The sequence below is a fragment of the Beta vulgaris genome, chromosome 5 (genome assembly GCF_026745355.1).
Source record: "Beta vulgaris subsp. vulgaris cultivar EL10 chromosome 5, EL10.2, whole genome shotgun sequence".
Classification (NCBI taxonomy): Eukaryota; Viridiplantae; Streptophyta; class Magnoliopsida; order Caryophyllales; family Amaranthaceae; genus Beta; species Beta vulgaris.
The window spans coordinates 54,336,534-54,358,705 of record NC_079206.1 but is presented as its reverse complement, the minus strand read 5'-3'; the positions used below and the strand labels follow the sequence as shown (position 1 = coordinate 54,358,705).

At 32.9% G+C, this 22,172-nt stretch overlaps 2 protein-coding genes across 2 annotated transcripts; both read left to right on the top strand.

Moving 5' to 3' along the window:
* The first annotated feature begins 11,604 nt into the window (after positions 1-11,604).
* On the top strand, positions 11,605-16,230 carry LOC130591631 (uncharacterized). Its single transcript, XM_057395180.1, has 3 exons — positions 11,605-12,165; positions 13,779-15,006; positions 15,603-16,230. Exons 2-3 carry the CDS (start codon positions 14,614-14,616, stop codon positions 15,972-15,974), a joined length of 765 nt encoding a protein of 254 aa, XP_057251163.1. The 5' UTR covers positions 11,605-12,165; positions 13,779-14,613; the 3' UTR covers positions 15,975-16,230.
* Positions 16,231-18,853: 2,623 nt separating this feature from the next.
* Positions 18,854-21,979, top strand: LOC130591630 (uncharacterized). The gene is made up of 5 exons (XM_057395179.1): positions 18,854-19,311; positions 19,983-20,230; positions 20,488-20,634; positions 20,730-20,930; positions 21,357-21,979. Exons 2-5 carry the CDS (start codon positions 20,108-20,110, stop codon positions 21,678-21,680), a joined length of 795 nt encoding a protein of 264 aa, XP_057251162.1. The 5' UTR covers positions 18,854-19,311; positions 19,983-20,107; the 3' UTR covers positions 21,681-21,979.
* The last annotated feature ends 193 nt before the right edge of the window (positions 21,980-22,172 follow it).

Sequence of the window (22,172 nt, the reverse complement as noted above, 5' to 3'; positions counted from 1 at the left end):
CCAACAAAGTAACGGGATTAACATTGTTTTACACAATGTCTCTGTCTCGGGTATTTATTTTTGGATAGAGCGAAACAATGTGCCATTCACTACCAACCCAGCGAGGGGAACTGTAATACAGCCCCGACCCAGTAACCGTAACAACGGTACAAATACTCATACCAGAGAAAACCCACAAACCCCTGTTCCCAACACCAATAATAACCCTCCTATACAACCAGCTGAAAATCAACCTCCGCCCAGTAATAAAAGAGATAGAGATGAACAGGAAGAAACTAGTAGTAAACGTCACCATACTACTAACGCAGAAAACAAATAATTTTAACGCCACTTCATGGAGGGCAAGGACATTTTATTTACGTTATTTTATTTTATCTGCTCTTAAACCGCCTATATGGACAGGTTAATTTTTTTTATTGCCACCTATATGGACGGCCTAGTGAATGATAGCATTATTATGTCTTATATGTGCAATAATGTCGTATGTATGCAGGGAACAAGCATTCAGAACATTATTATATATTATTGTCTCTAATCTTCTACTTTTTTTGCATTTATAGTTACATATATTATATTACCAATTTACTAGCATGCTCTAATATATATTTGTCAATATTAGAATTTTATTGCGTTGTATATTTTTTAACTGTATATGAACTGCACAGTTAGGGATAACCCTCTATAAAAGCGGATTACCATCCCCATTTTCACCACATATCCCTTATCTTCTTCCGATTTTTTTTCTCTAAACCCACAAATTTTTTTCCTTCTTCCTCAACCTTCCGGCCACCATGTTTAACGCCGACGACAACCGTCCTCCACCCTCATCTTCCTCTTTTGAAGAGGATTTTAGGAAAATAAAACTCTACTTATTTCTTATAGCCGGTTTCTTTTTCCTCCTCATGGCATTAATGATATATCTCCTAATACATAAATAGGAGACAAAAAAAAAAATTTCCCCCGGAAGAATGGCGAAAAATGCACATGAATATCAATTTTTTTTTTTTAAGTGCATTTTAGGAAGTTTTTTTTTATTCACTTGTTGTATTTTGTTTCTATTTTTGGTATTTTCTTGTTTTTTTTTGCTTAGCTTCATTATTGTTGTACGCTATTTTTAGTTTTTTTTGTTTGTATTATTTATCTATAATAATAATGATATAAATCAGGGGGAGATAATATATATATGTGATTTATCATCATTACTAATTTCAAATATTTACCTATTTGTAGTCAAAAGAATGGGAGATCTAGTGAAAAGACAATTTAACATACTAGATCTATCTGGGCAAAAGTTTTTAGAATGGACGGTGGACGCCCAAATGAATTTAAAGGCCCAAGGACTGGAACATACAATTAAAGATGTGACAACCCAACAAGGGGATGCAACTACAACAGCCGCATCAGTTAAAATTGCGACTGTACAAGAAAAGGCAAAAGCCTTAGTCCTCCTAAGACATCATTTACATGAAAGTTTAAAAAGTGAATATCTACTTGTGGATGATCCAAAAGAACTATGGGATAGCCTAAATGAAAGATATGGGCATCACAAAAATGTGCTTCTCCCAAAGGCACATTATGACTGGACCAATCTGAGGTTCCAGGATTTTAAAACGGTCAGTGATTACAATTCAACATTGTTTAGAATTGTATCATTGTTAAGATATTGTGATCATCCCATCACAGAAGAGCAAATGATAAACAAAACGCTCTCCACTTTCCACGCCTCTAATATCATATTGGCAGAACAATACAGGTTCAGAGCTTTCAAAAAGTACTCTGAGCTAATCTCAGTACTACTTGTGGCTGAACAAAATAATGATCTTTTGCTGAAAAATCATAATCTTAGACCTACGGGGTCTTCAGCCACTCATGAGATAAATGCAATAGAAAGCTCTAATCCACCAGAAGCAAATGCTATACATAGTGGTGGACGCGGTAATTACAACGGTCGTGGGAGAGGACGTGGTAATTACCGTGGCCGAGGGCGTGGACGTGGAAGAGGCCGATTTTCCCCAAGAAATAATAATTTTAAACATTCTGATAAAAATTGGGGACAATCATCTGGAAATCAGAGGCAGACGTCCTATAAAGGAAATGATACTTGCCATAGATGTGGCATGACTGGGCACTGGGGCCGCACATGTCGTACTGCCAAACATTTGGTAGATCTATATCAAGCTTCAATAAAAAACAAAGGAAAAAATGCTGAAGCAAACTTTGTTAATGAAGCCACTACATCCATGCCCAGCCTTGATGTTTCAGATTTTTTTTGGATGATGCTGAAGTTGAAAATAAGTTTGTTTAGATCACAATCGATTAATGTGCTTAGTTTATTTAACTGCTTCAATATCCACTTTCATGTATTTGTTCCTTATTATTAATAAAAATACGTATTTTTCTTATACTAATCATCGTATTTATTATTTATGAAGATATGAATTCATCAGAAGTTGGAACTAAAGAACAATGTCTCCTGGACAGTGGGACAACACACACCATATTGAAAAATAAAGAGTATTTTTCAAAACTTACAATATTCCAAGCAAATGTTAGTACAATTTCTGGGACAGCCAAGCTAATTGAAGGCTCTGGAAAAGCTTGCATTATATTTCCAAATGGGACAAAATTGATAATTAATGACGCATTATATTCGAGTAAATCTCGAAGGAACCTCATAAGTTTCAAAGATGTACGTCAGAATGGTTACCATTTGGAAACAATGACGGTGAACAAAGAGGAATTCATATGCCTAACGGCAGAGAAAAACGGCAAGAAATACATCTATGAAAAATTGCCAGCAATTTCCTCGGGACTATATCGCATAGATATACGTCCGATTGAAATTAATATGATATCTAACCAGAAGTTAGATAATAGAAAATCATTTACTCTATGGCATGACCGATTAGGCCATCCTGGCACAGGAATGATGCATAGAATCATTGAAAACTCAAATGGACACTCTATAAAGAATGTCAAAATTCCTCGGTCAAATGAATTAACATGCTCTGCATGCTCACTTGGCAAATTGATAATCAGACCATCTATAAATAAGATTGCCACTGAATCTCCAATGTTTTTAGAAAGAATTCAAGGAGATATTTGTGGGCCTATTCATCCTGCATGTGGACCATTTCGTTATTTCATGGTATTAATTGATGCCTCTACTCGATGGTCACATGTGAGCCTTCTGTCAAGCAGAAATGTTGCATTTGCAAAACTTTTGGCTCAAATAATTCGATTAAGAACTCAATTCCCAGATCATACAATAAAGAAAATAAGATTAGACAATGCTGGGGAATTTACATCCCAAACATTTAATGACTATTGCATGTCTATTGGGATTATTGTTGAGCACCCTGTACCTCATGTACATACACAAAATGGTCTTGCTGAATCATTAATCAAAAGACTACAATTAATTGCAAGACCATTAATAATGAGGTCAAAATTGCCATCTACTACTTGGGGTCATGCTATATTACATGCGGCAACATTGATAAGATTAAGGCCGACAGCCTATCACAAATTCTCACCATTACAATTAGTATCTGGTCGAGAACCGAATATCTCACATTTGAGAATTTTTGGGTGCGCTGTACATGTACCTATTGCTCCGCCCCAACGTACTAAAATGGGTCCACAAAGAAGGATGGGAATATATGTTGGATTTGAATCTCCATCAATTATCAAATATTTAGAGCCAACAACTGGTGATCTATTTACGGCTCGATTTGCCGACTGTCATTTTAATGAGTCGGTATTCCCATCCTTAGGGGGAGAGAAAGTGGACCCACAAAATATAAAATCGGAAATTACATGGAACGCATCGCAAATGTCGTTTCTGGACCCGAGAACAAATTCATGTGAACAAGAAGTCAAGAAAATTGTTCATCTGCAAAGTATTGCAAACCAATTGCCAGATGCATTCACAGATTCTAAGAAAGTGACAAAGTCACATGTACCTGCTGCGAATGCTCCGGAACGGATTGAAATTCCTAATGACAATAAGGCAATTGAAAATGAGTCAATAGCACGTCGAAAACGTGGCAGACCACCCGGTTCTAAAGATTTAAAACCGAGAAAAATGAAAAGGCAAGGGGAGACAACGAACGAAATTAATATAAATCTCCCAACAGAGCATGATGAAAACAAAAATGAAGAGAAACGTGTTCCAGAAGAAAAGGAACATGAAAGCGTAGACAACAATGAAACTTCAATTAATTATGTTTCTACAAAGAGACAATGGAATCGAAAAGATGTTGTCTTGAATGAAATTTTTGCTTACTCGATAGCGGTTGAAATGACATACGATGAAAATGATGTAGAGCCAAATACAGTTGATGAATGTCGCCGTAGAAAAGATTGGCCAAAATGGAAAGAGGCAATTCAAGCAGAATTGAGATCACTTGAAAAACGTGAAGTATTCGGTCAAATAACCCAAATACCAAAAGGTGTAAAACCAGTTGGGTACAAATGGGTATTCGTGAGAAAACAAATGAGAAAAATGAGGTTACTAGATATAAGGCAAGATTAGTAGCCCAAGGCTTCTCGCAAATGCCAGGGATTGATTATGATGAGACATATTCTCCAGTAGTCGATGCAACTACACTAAGATTTCTGGTAAGTTTATCAGTTTCGAAAGGATTGCAAATGAGATTGATGGATGTAGTGACCGCATATTTGTATGGCTCACTTGACACAGATATTTATATGAAAGTTCCTGAAGGACTAAAACTACCAGAAAATTGCATGCCCAAAGAGATGTTCTCAATAAAATTGAGAAAATCACTCTATGGGTTAAAACAATCTGGAAGAATGTGGTATAATCGTCTTAGTGAATACCTATTGAAAGAAGGATTCAAAAATAATCAAATCAGTCCCTGTGTTTTCATTAAGCGATCTAAATCAGGATTCGCGATCATTGCTGTATATGTCGATGATTTGAACATTATCGGAACTCCTAGAGAACTTGAAGCACTGCAAAATACTTGATGAAAGAATTTGAGATGAAAGATCTCGGGAAGACAAAATTTTGCCTTGGCCTGCAAATGGAACATCTAAGAAATGGGATTTTTGTCCATCAATCAAACTATACAGAAAAAATCCTGAAACGTTTTTTCATGGACAAAGCCCACCCAATAAGTTCTCCAATGGTAGTGCGTTCCCTGAATGAGAAAGATGATCCATTCAGACCACGAGAAGAAAACGAGGAGATTCTTGGTCCTGAAGTACCATATCTAAGGGCCTGTTCTCCCCAGCTTATTTTCAGTTCAGTTCAGTTCAGTTCAGTTCAGTTCAGCTCTAATAAGTTCAGTTCAGTTCAGTTCAGCTCCAATAAGTTCAGTTCAGTTCAGTTCAGCTCCAATAAGTTCAGTTCAGTTCAGTTCAGTTCAGATCAGTTCAGTTCAATTCAGTTCAGTTCAGTTCAGCTCTATTCTTTTATAACCATTTTGTTAAATATTATTATTATTATGTTGGTATAATTTATTTTACTAATTACTATTATTATTATTATCATTATTATTATTTAAATATATATCATTACTATTAAGTATTATTATTTTTATGATTATTATTATTATTATTATTATTATTATTATTGTTGTTGTTGTTTCTATATATTTTTTTTATTATAGCTTTATTAATTATTATTACTATTATTATTAGGAGGAACATGGTTTAGGTCAAAGCACAAATAAACCCACTTTTTTTAGCCCATAAACCAATCAAATCGCGTCAAGACGGTTTATGATGTAATTTTCGCGGTCCAACCCAATCATTATTTTTATTACTAAATATTTTTAAATTATTAAATCTAATTATTAAAATAGTAATATTAATTTACTTCTTAGATATTATTGTTATTATATATCATCGTCAAGTATTAATATATTAATACAAATAATATAATTAATTATTATTAATTATCATTATTGTCATTAATTATTATTATTATTAATTTATGATTATTAATATTATTATTTATAACTATCATTTAAAGATATTCAAAATACTACTATTATTATTATTATTCATTATTATTACTTATCATTATAATTATTGTTTAATATTAATATTATTATTGTTAAAATATTATTTATATATTTATTACATTCAATTTATTTCAATGTAATATAATTCAATTCAATTTAATTCAATTCAATTCAGTTCAGTTCAGTTCAGTTCAGTTCAGTTCAATTCAGTTCAGCTCTGATAAGTTCAGTTCAGTTCAGCTCCGATAAGTTCAGTTCAGTTCAGTTCAGCTTTGATAAGTTCAGTTCAGTTCAGTTCAGCTGTTTTATGCCGAAGAGAACAGGCCCTAAGTGCAATTGGTGCTTTAATGTACTTGGCTAACAATACTCGACCTGACATAGCTTTTTCAGTAAACTTGTTAGCTAGATACAGCAATGCACCAACCAAGAGACATTGGAATGGAGTCAGACACTTATTACGTTATCTTCGAGGAACACAAGATCTCGGATTATTCTATCAGTCAAGACCCAATGCGTCACTCATTGGATATGCAGATGCTGGCTACCTCTCAGACCCACAAAAGGCTAAGTCTCAATCCGGATATGTATTCACTTATGGAGGTACTGCAATATCTTGGAAATCCACGAAGCAGACTTTGACGGCCACATCATCAAATCATGCAGAATTAATTGCTCTTTATGAAGCTGGAAGGGAATGTGTATGGCTAAGGTCAATGATCAAGAATATCCAAGAAGAATGTGGGATGGAAACAATAACAACAAATCCAACTATCATCTACGAAGACAACACTGCATGCATCACCCAAGTAAGCGAAGGGTACATCAAAGGAGACAGAACTAAACATTTGTCACCAAAGCTCTTCTTCACTCATGACCTCCAAAAGGAAGGGACGATCAACATCCGACAAATCCAATCATGTGAGAATCTTGCAGATTTATTCACCAAATCCCTTCCGGCGAAGAAATTTGAAGAATTAGTCCGAAAAATTGGAATGCGTCATCTTCATGATATATGCTAGATTCAGGGGGACTATTATATGGAATGCACTCTTTTTCCCTTCGATCAGGTTTTTTATCCCACTGGGTTTTTCCTGACAAGGTTTTTAATGAGGCAGTTGATTTTAAGCATATAAGGATACATAATAGTTGTACTCTTTCCCTGGTTATGGATTTTTCCCACGGGATTTTTCCTAACAAAGATTCTTAATGAGACAACGTCTATTATGACTTATAAGTGGACATTCAAGGGGGAGTGTTGAGAAACAATGGAATGAACAATTCCACTGTTTACATATGTGTGAAGTCCACTGTTCACATGCATATGTGTGAAGTCCATATTTCCTGCGTGCATTCAATGCATGTCAAGTAATTTTCTTCCGTGTTGAAAACTTTACAATTGTGCACAGTAGAAAACTTTGCTTATAAATACATCGATGTAAGAAATCAGTTTACACATCAATGCAATACAATACTCTCTGATATATTTGCATAACTTCTCTCTCTATTTCTCACAACATAAAGGTTTTTTTTATCATTTTTTAGCTTAATGGTGGCCCTAAGGATATTTTTTTTATGCAAATCAGCATATGGGTAGACTCGTGTTGTTAGCAACAGTAGTGCCGAGCCAAATCTTCTTCATGTAAAATCTGTTTGATTTAGATCGGGAAAATTGTAGGATTTTATGTATCCAGAACTGTTCTAATACCACGTATTATTTTCATGTAACTTTTTGTAGTAATTATGAGATTGGATTTTTTAATTGATCTCGTGCAATGCACTAGTTTTTTTTTAGTGGAAAAGCATAGGATTTTATAATTAATCTCGTGCAATGCACTAGTTTCATAGTGACTTAATCTTTAATTTTTGAAATATTTGGTATTATATATGATGGAGACTGGAGATAATAAATCAAATAATTACGAACATATGTTAATATAAAGTGAAAGTATTGGGTCAGACCGTCTGACGAATTGTTTACCGTCAGACGGGCTGAGCCCAATACATCTTCTCTCTCGCAACAACACCACTCTCGTCTCTCTGCTTCACTTTCCTCACTCGCTTCTTGCCTTCTTCTTCTTCACACAAGTGGTCTGCAACATCTATCCAAATGTAATTGTAGGTGTTTTCCGGGACCTTTTTTTTGAGAAATTGCGAATGGACTGTCGAAATATTAAAGTAAGAGATACAGTGGAAGGTATAGAGGAAGATAATATTTTGGAGAGAATGAATAATTTTCTCATTGATAGTTTACGCATATATATACATGCTATGGAGGTTTACAAATGTTAGCTATACTTTAGGAAAAGATAAAAATACAATGCGTGAGTACAGGTTGCTATGATAAGAAAACTGCAATGAAGGCTTACCTGATCAAGAGTTGCTCGTTCTGATCGCATAGACATACCCAACACCCTTTGATCTGAATATAAGCCAATAATCAGACAAGAGTGAGATACGGTCCAATGTAGGACGTAAATAAAATGCTAACAGAAGGAACAGAGATGGAGAGAAATCAGCAATCCCGCAGGTTAGTGTTTTGTTTTTCAGTTGGACTTTGTTTTGTTTCAGTTGGACTTTGTTTTGTTTCAGTTGGACTTTCTTTTCTTTCAGTTGGACTTTCTTTTCTTTCAGTTAGACTTTCTTTTCTTTCAGTTAGACTTTCTTTTCTTTCAGTTGGACCAACTGAAAAAATAAGGGCCAACTGAAAGAAATAATGGACTAACTGAAAAAATGAAGACTACCTGAAGAAAAATGTAGACTACCTGAAAAAGAATAAAGACCAACTGAAACCCAAGTAAGTCTAACTGAAGCACAAAAACCCACTGAAAAACAAAGAAGACTAACTGAAAACAAAATAAGACTACCTGAAAAAAAATTGGAACCACCTGAAAAAAAATGAAGACTACCTGAAAAAAAATTGGAACCACCTGAAAGTCGTCCGACCAAGATTATGGTCGGACGAGTCCGACACAATACATTCTCTAATATAAAAACTACCTCCGTCCTTTTAATGTACACATTTTCTTTGCTATTTCTTTTTAATACACTTACTTTATTTATATGAGGTAAATATCCAATCAATATTCCTCATTTTTGTCCCTCATGTGGTCCTTCACCAAATAAATTAACCCATCTAAAACCTTCCATTTACCCCATTTTTCCCTTTTCTATATTTTTATTTACTTTTTGTACTTCTTACTCCCGCACAAAATTGTTGTCATCTCTTTCCTACTTTTCCACTTTTCCTTGGTTATACCCAAAACAAACCGTGTTGATTAAATACGAATGGATGTAGTATATAATAGGAGTATGGATTATGCATACTAAGGCTATGTTCAGTTCACCTTATTTTTGCTTATTTTAAATGTAATCAGATCGGATCAAATCATATTAGAAAAAATAAGTTCAGATCACATCAGATAAGTTCAGATCAAAAAATTTCAGGTGAACTTAACATAGCCTAAGGGCGTTTGAAAGAGGAAAACTAATCATAGGAGAAATCATGTCAAGATTTTGAGTAAATTAGTTAAGGGGATATTTGGTTGGGGGTCTCAATAAAGGATAAGGGACAAAGCATTAATAATTTCCTTGTATGTTATTTGTTTCACCACTTTAATAGAATATTTTACCAATTTTTTCTATTAGCTAACCCCAAAATCCTCTAATTTGATTACCCCACCCCCCAAGGGTCTTGGAAATCCTTACCCCCTTTATGACCCACCTGCCCATCCAACCACCACCACTTGCCTACCCAGCATCCAAAGTAAAAACCACCATACCACCACCCTTCCCACCCTGCCGCCTCTATCACCCCTTCCTCGATTCCATTTCTTTTATCCTATGGCAACCAAACGACCTCTAAGAGGAAACACGTCAAGATTCTAAACATAAACTATCATTATAATTTTAGTGAATGCAACAACCAATGAATTTAAAGGTAGAATGGTAAAACACCTAAATTGTAAATATCTAACATTATATGACTTTTTAACTATTCACATACTCTCTCTTAATGTCGTTTTTTTTCCTACATAAGAAAAAATATAATCACGTGAGAACTTTTAGATTTTATCTCTATATATTTTATAAAATATAAATATTATTACAATTTTTATCTATTAATATATCATATATAAATTATTAAAAATATTCATTGACATATGTGAAAAGAAAGTAAAAGAAAACTCATCAAGTACTTTGAAACAAAAGAAAATTGATGAAGTAATATTTTCTCGGAAAGCTTATTTAGAAGTCATTCCAAAACCGCACAAGTACAGTGCCAAGTCAAGCCCATAAGTCACGACATGGAAAAGGAAAAGATAAAGAAGTAGAACTAGTTGCGTTGCGTTGCGTTGCGTTAAAAGTTGAACCCATGACTGAGGTTATTGACTTGATCGAAGCATCTACTAGCAACTAGCAAGTCAATGAATTTGTGATAAGGCACAAATTTATTGACTGTGATATTGTAAAGGTAAACAGAGCAGAGGTAGAACCAGCTCATGAGCTTGCTAGAGCAGCAAGACAAGGTAACTAGGGAGTTAGTCTAGTCGTGATGTTTGTTCTTGTCGTCAAAAATAAAAAAAACTGGCACGGCCCATATTGTACGCACATATTTATTTTCCTGCTATGCCTTCAATTTTCCATATAACAAGAATGTGGCTTGAATTTATTAAAAATGGGTCATTTCTACCCCTTTAGAGTTTCCGCATGGGTTACTAAAATCAATTCCACTCTACTAAACGCAACTTTCAAAGCTCTTATATCCATATTCTCTCGAAAAAACTTCTCTCTAATTTGTTTTCTCCTCATGTTCCATACTTATAGATACATGCATATCAACTTAGCAAGAGATTAATTGACAAAAATTGAATTTGATCTTCAATGGACAATGATTTTGACCCACATGAACTTGAATAGGACGTACGTCACTCGTCTTTTTCAGAAATATATCAATTAAATCGTTGGTACTATTCTGTGCAATATACAAAAAAATTAAATACTGTTATGTCCAATTTGTATGGAACGGTATACAATGTTTTGTGTAAATTGCAACAAATAGCTCTTGACTTCTTATAGTGATATCAAGTGTTTAAATCAAATGTAAGTATACGCTGTTAATTCAACAACTGCATTCCCACAAATTTTTGCATCTGTCAAACCAAACGAAGTCATTTTATTTTCTTGTTCCATGAACATAGAGGATCATATATTGAGTAATATTTCCGAAGTCCACACTTTAGAGGAAATCTATTTATATGGCTAGACCTACTACATAGAAAGGCTACTGTTCTTAAACCTTGACCAACCTACTTTCTTTCACAATATATTGAGAGGAAGAGGGAGAAAAGAGGGGTACTTCAGGTTTTTTTGAAGGGTTATGTTTCATAAAATGAGATTGTATTTACCAACCATGTTATAATTATGTAAGCTCGTATAAAAAAATACTTTCTATGTTGCTTATTTAATAATTTTAACTTTTACACTATTCATGTTAACTATCTTTGTGCATCTTTATCACTAACATATATCATTGGATCAGTTTGGTGTATGTTTTTATAATATCAACTTTCTATAATTTTCTTTAGTGACATATTAGAAATAGTGAAAGTATTGGGTCAGACCGTCTGACCCAATAGCTTCCGTCGGACGGGCTTAGCCATCAAAAACGCGCGGGCTTTCTTTTTTTTTCATATTTGTTTTGTTGATCAGCAGTTTTGTTTATTTTTAGAAAAAACATATAACGGTTATTAGGTCATTATCTTTTTTCGATTTTGAAACAGTTTTTTGGATTTCTACTTGATTCTCGCTAGTTTTAAAACTGATTCTTCTTCATTTCAAAGAAACCGATATATTATTTACTGATTATTTCTAGAATTTTTCTGCTTCTCTGCTTCTCTGCTGTTGAAACTTAGCGTGTTTTTTTGTTCGTAATTCATTACGTTTGCATCGCAAATATGGTGAAGAGGATTAGAGATGATGATTCTAGGTATAATTTCGTTTGTTTTTGCTGCAAATTTTTTTTTGTTTTCAAAATTTGAGCGTTTTTGTTGTTGTAATTGTAATGTAGCCCGAAGTCGAAGAAGGTGAAGAGTCTCGCATCTTCAGGAAATTTTTTGGCACTGTCTACTGCTGGGAAGAAGAAAGAGAAAGATGGTGATTATGATCCAAGGTAGATTTCAAGTTCTTAGAGTAGTTTAGATATTTTTTTTTCTATTTTTGAATGTTTTCAGTTTATCAGAGTATTTATTTCATGTTTTTAGGGTTTGTGTTTCAGTTTTTGTTGTTTTATACACATGTTTTCAGTTGTTGTTGTTTTCAGTTGATATTTATATTCTTTCAGTTGATTATAGTATTCTTTCAGTTGCTACTTGTATTCTTTTAGTTGATGTTGTTTTCAGTTGATATTTATATTCCTTCAGTTGATTCTTGTATTGTTTCAGTTGATTCTAGTATTGTTTTAGTTGCTTCTTATATTCTTTCAGTTGATTTTGTTTAGTTTCATTTAGACATTTCTACCTTTCTTTTGTTGTTTTTTATTTGTTTTTCTTTACTTTTTTTTAAAAAATAAAGATGTAACTGAAAAATGAAGTAGTGTAACTGAAAAATGAAGTAGTGTAACTTAAAAATGAAGTAGTGTAACTGAAACAATGTAAATTTTAACTGAATATTTTTAGTCTAGTTGGAAAACAATGAAATAAAGAGTCATTATACTAAATGAAGTAGTAAGAAGACCAACTGAAAAATAAAGAAGTCTAGCTGACAACTAAATAAGTCTAACTGAAAACTAAATAAGTCTATCTGAAGCACTATATAGACTAGCTGACAAACGGAGAAGTCTATCTGAAAAACAAACAAGTCTATCTGAAGCACTATATAGACTAGCTGAAAAACGAACAAGTCTATCTGAAGCAGTTTATATACTAGCTGAAAAACGAACAAGTCTATTTGAAGCACTTTATATACTAGCTGAAAAACGAACAAGTCTATCTGAAGCACTATATTGACTAGCTGAAAAACAAACATGTTTAACTGAAGCACTATATAGACTAGCTGATAAAAGAAAAGTCTAACTGAAGCAATGTAAATTTTCAATGAAAATTTTAAGTGTAATTGGAATAGAATGAAATGAAAGAATAATTATACTAAATGAAATAATAAGGACTAGCTGATAAACAAACAAGTTTAAGTGAAGCACAATAAAGAAGTTACTTTGAATGACTGTAGAGACTAGCGGAGAAACAAACAAGTCTAACTGAAGCACTATATAGACTATCTGAAAAACAAACAAGTCTAACTGAAGCACTATATAGACTAGCTGAAAAATAAACAAGTCTAACTGAAGCACTATATAGACTATCTGAAAAATAAACAAGTCTAACTGAAGCACTATGTAGACTAGCTGAAAAATAAACAAGGCTACTTGAAGCACAACAAATACTAGCTGAAAAATAAAGAAGTTACTTTGAAGGACTGTAAAGACTAACTGAAAAATAAACTAGTCTAACTGAAGCACAATTTATATAAGCTGAAATGCAAACAAGTCTAACTGAAGCACTATATAGACTACCTGAAACACAAAGAAGTCTAACTGAAGCACTATATAGACTACCTTAAAAATAATCAAGGCTATTGTTTCAGTTGATGGTGGTCTGCTTTTAGTTGATGTTGGTATTCTTTCAGTTGAACTTTGTATTCTTTCAGTTGATCTTTGTATTTTTTCAGTTGATGCTATTTTTTTTTTCCAGTTAGTTTTATTGTTTGATTAAACTTTCTTTCTTTCAGATGTGATAAATCCTTGTCTAAGAAGAAAGGCAAATCTGATTTATCACCAATCAAGTTTTCATTTTCAAGATCTAATCCCGATCAACAGAAAGACACATTTGATAGATCGTATGTTTTTTTCATTATTCTCCTTTTATATTATATGATTGTGTTTTTTTTTTATGTTTTAAAGTTATTTTTGTTCACTTTTGTTAGGAATTTCACTGAGCAAGAAATAAAGTCAATTAGTCTACAAGTATTGTCAGACTATTCTCATTTAAATGAAGTGGTTAGTAATTTGAGTGATGAGCAAAAAAGAGACATTAGGGATATTGGGTTTGGGAGTCTCTTAGATATTAGGATAAAGAAGTTTTGTCCTAATCTGAATTTGGAGGTGTTGTTGAATTACAATGCATCTGGAATGATGTTTTCAACAAAGAATGGTAAACTGATTTTTAATAAGTTTATCATTAGTGATGTTTTGGGGTTACCTGTGTCAGATAAACCAGTAGAGGTTATAGATGATGACGCCTTTAGGAGGAAAGGTAGTCAGATAGAGGCTGGAAGTGCCAGGAAGGATTGGCATAGGTTTCTTGGTATTTCTGATCCCAAGAAGGTATATATTGGTAGAAAAAATTGGGATGATTAGTTTAAGAAATATCAATCCGGGGATGATTTCAAGAAGTTATTTGTTATCTTTTCGTTGTCCAAGCTTCTATGTCCTATAGCTGATTTAGGGCCTGTGCTGAAATGTGCCAAGAGTTTAGAAGATGCATCTACAATTTCAAGTTATGACTGGTGTGGATATATATTGAGAAGTCTTTGTGCTGCTGTTTTGGACTGTCATCAGTCTATTATGATGAAGAAGAATGAGCTTGGACAGAAGAAAGTATCATTCAAGCTTCGGGGATGCGTTAGCGCTTTGACTCTTGCTGTTATTCACAACTTCAAGTGTCGTAATCTGGATTATTCAAATGTCAGTAAGCCATTTATCAGTTATTGGCAGGAAGAGAAGGATTTGAGTGATGTTGTGAAGCAGTTTGAGATCAACATGGATTTTATTCTGCCGGTGAAGCGTGAAAAACAGAAGGTTGAGTTTAAAACTCCCAGTGTTAGTGTTGCTAGTAGGAAGTCTGGTTCTCCTATAATTAAGGTGGTTGAGGGTCCATCACCTTCAACTAGGCAGCTTATCATGGATCTTCCTCATAGTTTGATGACTGATGAGGAAATAGATGCTCTTGATGTTCCTGTGAGTTTCATTTATCTTATGTTTTTATTTTTTTTACTCTTGAACTCTAAGTGAAGACTGTTAACCTCTAACTGAAATAATGTCAGTTCTAGCTGAAGAGCAAATAAGTCTAACTGAAAAGTAAAGAAGTGTAACTTAGAAATAAAGAAGTCTAACTGAAACCATGTAACTGAAGAGTAAATAAGTCTAACTGAAAATTATATTAGTCTAACTGAAAACTAAATAAGTCTAACTTAGAAGTAAATAAGTCTAGCAGAAAACTAAATAAGTCTAACTGAAAATTAAAGAAGTCTAACTGAAGAGTACATAAGTGTAACTCAAAACTAAAAAAGTCTAGCTAACTGAAGAGTACATAAGTCTAACTGAAGAGTACATAAGTTTAACTGAAAACTAAATAAGTCTAACTGAAAACTAAATAAGTCTATCTGGAAACTAAATTAGTGTAACTGAAAACTAAATAAGTTTATTTATATTTCATTTAAGTTTTCATTTGATAGTTTGATTCTTTCAGATGGTCCTTATATTTTTGTTTATGTTGTTTCTGTGATCATCATATTGATTTGTTTGTTTATTTTATTTTGCTCTTTTAATTGAAGGAATATGTGAAGAACATGCACAAGTTGAAGAGGAATGCGCTTGCATTCTGTCAAGTGAATTTGGAGATTGCCCAGAATATTCGGGAGGAAGGCGAGAAGCTGTCTCAAGACAGTATTTCTCTGGATGATAGTGAAGTATTTAACCCAGATTTTCTGAGTCAAATTGACGACATATGCAAGCGTCATTTGGAAGCGAAAGACAGTGCAAACAAAGTTGATCCTACAATTTCACTATTGGTGAAGCGGCCTGTTGAATTGGAGTTTGGAAGAAATGAAAATGTTCCTGATTTGGATTCTGGTGTTCATGGAGTTGATTTGAAAGAAGGAAGTAAGTTCCTTTCATTATATTATTTTCATGTTGTAGTTTTGTAATCTGGTTGGAATAAAAATTTTAGACTCTAACTGAAAGAAATGTTTAACTGAAGAAGTGAAATAGCTAACTTTGAGACTCTAACTGAAAGAATAAAAAGACCAACTGAAAACTTTGACAGTCTAACTGAAATAATATGAACACCAGCTGAAAATGAGATGAATACTAAATGAATTTTTTCAATTCACTTAAGTTTTCATTTGATTGCTGGATTTTTTCAGTTTATTTTTTTTTTCATCTGTTGGAAACATTGTTTCAGTTTATGTGTATTTAGTTGTTTTTTTATGTTTTGAATGAAGATGATGAAAAAGAAGGAGAGGAGGATGAGAAGAAGAGGAATGCTGATGATGATCAGCATAAAGATGATGATGATGATGATGATGATGGTGATGATAAGGATCACCAGAATTATAATGAGACAAAGGATGATGATGCTGATGATAATGGTGATCCTGGTCTTCAAGGAGATGAAGACAAAGGAGAGATAAGGATGCTGGTCTTCATGGAGATGAAGACAAAGGAGGAGATAATGGTGATCCTGGTCTTCAAGGAGATGAAGACAAAGTAGGAGATAAGGATGCTGGTCTTCATGGAGATGGAGAGGAAGGTGGAAGTAAGTTCTTCTTATTGTATTGTTTCAGTTTGCTTAAATGAAAAAGTTAAATAGCTAACTGAAAGAATAAAAAGACCAACTGAAAAGTCTGATATTCTAACTGAAATAATATTAATACTAGCTGAATATCATATAAATACCAAATGAAACTTTTGGTATTTGTTTTTATTTAATCTGGTGGAAAAATAGTTTTAGTTTGTCAATGAATTTATTCATTTCTGATTTTGTGTTTTTCAGTTATTGTGTATTTATTTATTTTTTTTATTGTTTTTGTTTTTGAATGAAGATAATGAGAAAGAACCAAAGGAAGATGATAATAAGAAGACTGGCAATGCTGATGATGATTGTGGTCTTCAAGGAGATAAAGAGGAAGGAGGAAATAAAGAGTTGGATGCTGGGGTTCATGCAGAAGGAGAGAAAGGAGGAAGTAAGTTTCTTTCATTTTATACCTAATTGAAAGAATTCAAAGACCAACTGAAAAATGTGATGCTCTAAAGGAAATAATATCTTATAAATAGCAACTGAAATACTGTTTTAGTTTGTAACAATATGAAAACGAACTGAAAAATAAATAGGAAGTAAGCACTATAAAGATTACCTGAACAATAACTGATGAAGTATTATAAAGTGTAGCTGAAAATGATTGTAATAGTATCAAATAAAAGAATAATTATACTAAATGAAATAAATTAAGGACAACTGAAAAGAAAATAAGTCTAACTGAAAACTAAATAAGTCTAACTGAAAAGTATATAACTGAAAACTAAATTAGTCTAACTGAATCAGTCTAACTGAAGAGCAAATAAGTCTAACTGAAAGCAAATACGTCTAACTGAAGAGTTAATAAGTCTATTGAAAACTAAATAAGTCTAACTGAAAACTAAATTAGTCTAACTGAAGAGTAAATAAGTCTAACTGAAGAGAAAATAAGTCTAACTGAAGTGTAAATAAGTCTAACTGAAGAGTTAATAAGTCTAACTGAAAACTAAATTACTCTAACTGAACACTTAATAAGTCTAACTAAATCAGTGTAACTGAAGAGTAAATAAGTCTAACGGAAGAGTAAATAAGTCTAACTGAAGTATTATAAAGACTAGCTGAAAAAATAAACAAGTCTAACTGAAGGACTATAAAGACTACCTGAACAATAAACAAGTCAAACTGAAAGAATATTCAGACCAACTGAAAATTTTGATACTCTAACTGAAATAGTATTAATACCAACTGAATATCATATAAATATCAAATGGTACTTTTTATATTTATTTTTTATTGTTTTTTGTTTTTGAATTAAGATGTTGAGAAAGAACAACCAAAGGAAGCTGATAGGAAGAGGAGGAATGCTGATGATGATCAAGTTAAAGGGCTAAGGATAAGGATAAGTGTAAAATTCTACACACGTCCCTACTCGCACCGCTGCTGGTATTGATATTGTTGATCTTCGTACTCCAACTCCTCCTCCTCCTGTTGTTGAAGCTGTTGAGAATGTATATAGCAGAAAGTCTTGGAGAGTTGATTCTTCTGCTAAAAGGAAAAACATTGCTGATTTCGATGGCCCTTCATTCCAACTATTAACTCCTATCCTGTTGTTGAGGATCTTGCAGACAGTGCAGAGAGTGGTGAGGGTGTTGGAAGTTCAATTCAATCATCACTCCAGTAAATGTAAAATATCCTCGAGTAAGTATAGTTTTAGTTTCTGTTTTAATTTGTTTATTTTTCTGTTTCAGTTAGTGTATGTTTCTTGTCATTTAGTATATCTTTTATTTCAGTTAGTGTATGTTTGTTGTCAGTTAGTATTAGTTTATGTTTGAGTTAGTGTAAGTTTCATGTCAGTTAGTGTTTGTTTCTTGTCAGTTAGTATTATTTTATGTTTCAGTTAGTGTATCTTTCTTGTCAGTTAGTAATAGTTTATTTTTCATTTGGTTTATGTTTCTTGTCAGTTAGTATCTGTTTCTATTTTCAGTTAGTGTATGTTTATCTTTCAGTTAGTATATCTGTCATTTTTTTTGATATTTTAATTGAATGCAGGGTGATGGCTCTTATTCTGATCAATCATCATACAAATCCTACAAACCTCAGAAACAATCAAAGTCAGAAATCCCTTCAACACCTGAATTATTGAAGGGGTGGGACTATGACCCTACTTCAGAGAAAGTTGGGAAAGTTGTGAGAGTTAAGGAACCAGGTGATGATTATGACGATGAAGGTTTGGAGGACCTGATTGATAGGATTGTTGATCATGGAGTTGATTCATTTCTGACAAGGCTAAAAAAGAAGAGGATGAGAAGGAAGCTGGTGTTGTTTCATCTTCTACCCCTGGATTGCATGCTGTTCCTGTCAACAACCATGGCATAATATTGTGTCGAAGTTTGCAGCATTATAATAGATATTTGAGTGATCTGTCTCCTGACCAGAGGTTGCTGGTTGATTATCTATTTTACAATGAGTATGAAGATGTTGCATATATGTCATTGGATACAGATTCTGAGGAAGTGAAGATGAAAAATGACATTATGCAAAGTGAACTAACAAGTGATCTCATTGTGGATTTTGATAATCCTCATAGCAACTATGCGGTTCAGTTGTACAAATTCGACTTAATTAGCATGCCTCGTCAAGGTTGGCTGACAAGTGGAGTTATTGACGGATGCGCCTTCATGTTCAATAGGCAAGAAGAGGAATCACCTTCTGCAACAAGGAGATTCTGGTTTAATATTATGCCTTTTGTAAGTGTTGTTATTGCTTAGTTTTATATGTTTGTTTTCATTTGGTCATAGTATTTTGTCAGTTGGTCATCTTCTGTTTTCAGTTTGTCATGTTATGTTTTTCAGTTGGTCATATTATGTTTTCAGTCTAATAAAAAGTAAATAAGTGTAACTGACAACTAAATAAGTCTAACTGAAAACTTAATAAGTCTAGCTGAATAATAAATAAGTGTAACTGAAAAATAAAGAAGTCTAACTGAAAACTAAATGAGTCTAACTGAAAAGTAAATTACTCTAACTGAGAAGTAAATAAGTCTAACTGAAAACTTAATGAGTCTAACTGAAAACTTAATGAGTCTAACTGAAAACTTAATGAGTCTAACTGAAAACTAAATAAGTCTAACTGAAAACTAAATGAGTCTAACTGAAAAGTAAATTAGTCTAACTGAGAAGTAAATAAGTCTAACTGAAAACTTAATGAGTCTCACTGAGAACTTAATGAGTCTAACTGAAAACTTAATGAGTCTAACTGAAAACTTAATGAGTCTAACTGAAAACTAAATAAGTCTAACTGAAAAGTAAATAAATCTAACTGACATTTTAAAAAGTCTAACTGAAAACTAAATTTATTTTTTCAGTTGGTTATCTTCTGTGTTTCAGTTTGTCATAATATCTATTTTCTTTTGTTGTAGAACTATATCAATTGGTTGTGTGCTGAGAAGGTAAAAAAGGTTCAGTTTGAGAGTGAGATTGCTGAAAATGAGATTATTTTGAAGAAGCTGGAGGGCACTAGTCAGTATGATCAGAAGTTGAAGGAATGGAAGAAAACAAGAAAAAGCTTATTACAAAAGATGATGATTTATTCAACAAGAAATGTAAGGAAGCTATTTCTTCATGGGTGAAATCATTTCCAGGGAATGATATTCGAGAAGCTGAACTGGTTAGTTGTATTATTGTTAACCATTTTTTTTTTGTTTTGATTTCACTTAGTATTATTTTATGTTTTATTTAGTGTTTGTTTGTTTCAGTTAGTGTATTTTCTCTTTCAGTTAGTGTATGTTACTTGTCAGTTAGTCCTAGTTTATGTTTTCAGTTAGTGTATGTTTTTAGTTCAGCTAGTGTTTTTAGTATTTCATTTTGTTTTTTGTTCTCTGTCAGGTAGACTTATTGCTTTTGCATCTTATGTTTATCTTCCAGATTTTTGTTCCTGTTCACAAGGATGATCATTATACTGTCTTGGTGCTGAACAAGAAAGCAAAAAGGATTGAAAATATTGACAATCGTACAGACATGAAGGACATTGATAGATATAAGCATGAGGAATTTAACGGTCTTACATACTTTGTACGTACCTTTTTATGAGCATTTGTATTTTTTTTTTTGTTCCATTTTATTACTTGTTTTTTAATTGTTGTTTACTTTTTGATCTTCAAATGCAGTGTCGTGCTTTTGATTCTTTTATGCAAGAGACTATGAGATGTCGTGATTTTGATCGTCTCCACCATTGGCAAACATCAACTCTTTACTTCCCTTGGAGAAGCAAGGACAACAATTTTGATTGTGGTGTCTATGCAATCAAAACCATGGAGCTGTATGACGGTCAAAATACTAACCATGGTGCACTTGTTGACCTGAAAAGGGTATGATTACTTTATTGTTTTTAGGGAGTATTTTGCTTGTTACATTTCTGTTTTTGAAAGTTTTTTAATAGAAAAAGGTATGATAGCCAGTTAGTGAAGGACTTGAAAGACTAGCTGAAAAACAAAGATGTCTAACTGAAGCACTATAAAGACTAGCTGAGAAATAATGAAGTCTAACTGAAGCACTGTAAAGACTAGCTTAGAAATAAACAAGTCTAACTGAAACACAATAAATACTAGCTGAAAAACAATCAAGTCTAACTGAAACACAATCATTACTAGCTGAAAGCATTATAAGGACTACCTGAAAAACAATGAAGCACTATAAAGACTAGTTGATGTTGTTGTTTATTTTCAGTTAGTTTTATTTTGTAATTGTTACATTTTTGAAACTTTTTTAATAGTTTTGATTTTTTTATTTTTTAGGCAGCCACCAAAAACCTTGAGCGGTGTAGGCTTGCTCTTCGTCTTGTGGACCATCCTTTAAACAAACTGAGAGAGAAAGTGAAGCATGACTGTTATGTTTGGTCTGCAAAGAAACCTGAACTGATGGCAAGACAGAAGATAAGGAAGGATAAAGAGGCTGTTCTAGATAAATTAGCATTTAATCGATCAAAGAAGACGAATAGAAAAGAAGCACACATTTTACGGCGAAGGAGGGATCATGAGGCGAAAGTAGAAGATGTGTTGAATAATAATTTTGGAGACAAAGTGAAAATAGAGCAACTGTTGAAATTTCATTATTCTTAGGTGCCAAACTTTTTTTTATTATTATTATAATGTACAGTAGAAATAGCACACCATTAAATTTTGCAATGTACAGTAGAAATAGCACAGAACTCATTTTACATTTTATATCTGTGTTCTTTAATGAATTGTACATTTACACTTACTTTGAATGGAATACATTTGTGTAAATGAAGTTGTTTGAAAATTAATTGGAAAAATACAATCACCAACTGAAAAATGAAAAATCTAACTCATAATAATAAGTGTATGACATATATTTGTAAATATAAATTTTAAGTCTAACTGAAACACTGTAAATAGTAGCTGAAAAACAAACAAGTCTAACTGAAGAGTTAATAAGTCTAACTGAAAAATAAACAAGTCTAACTGAAGCTCTATAAACACTAGCTGAAAAATAAAGAAGTCTAGCTGAAGCACAATTAATACTAGCTGAAAAATAAATAAGTCTGACTGAAGGAAAATTAACACTAGCTGAAAATACACAAGTCTAAC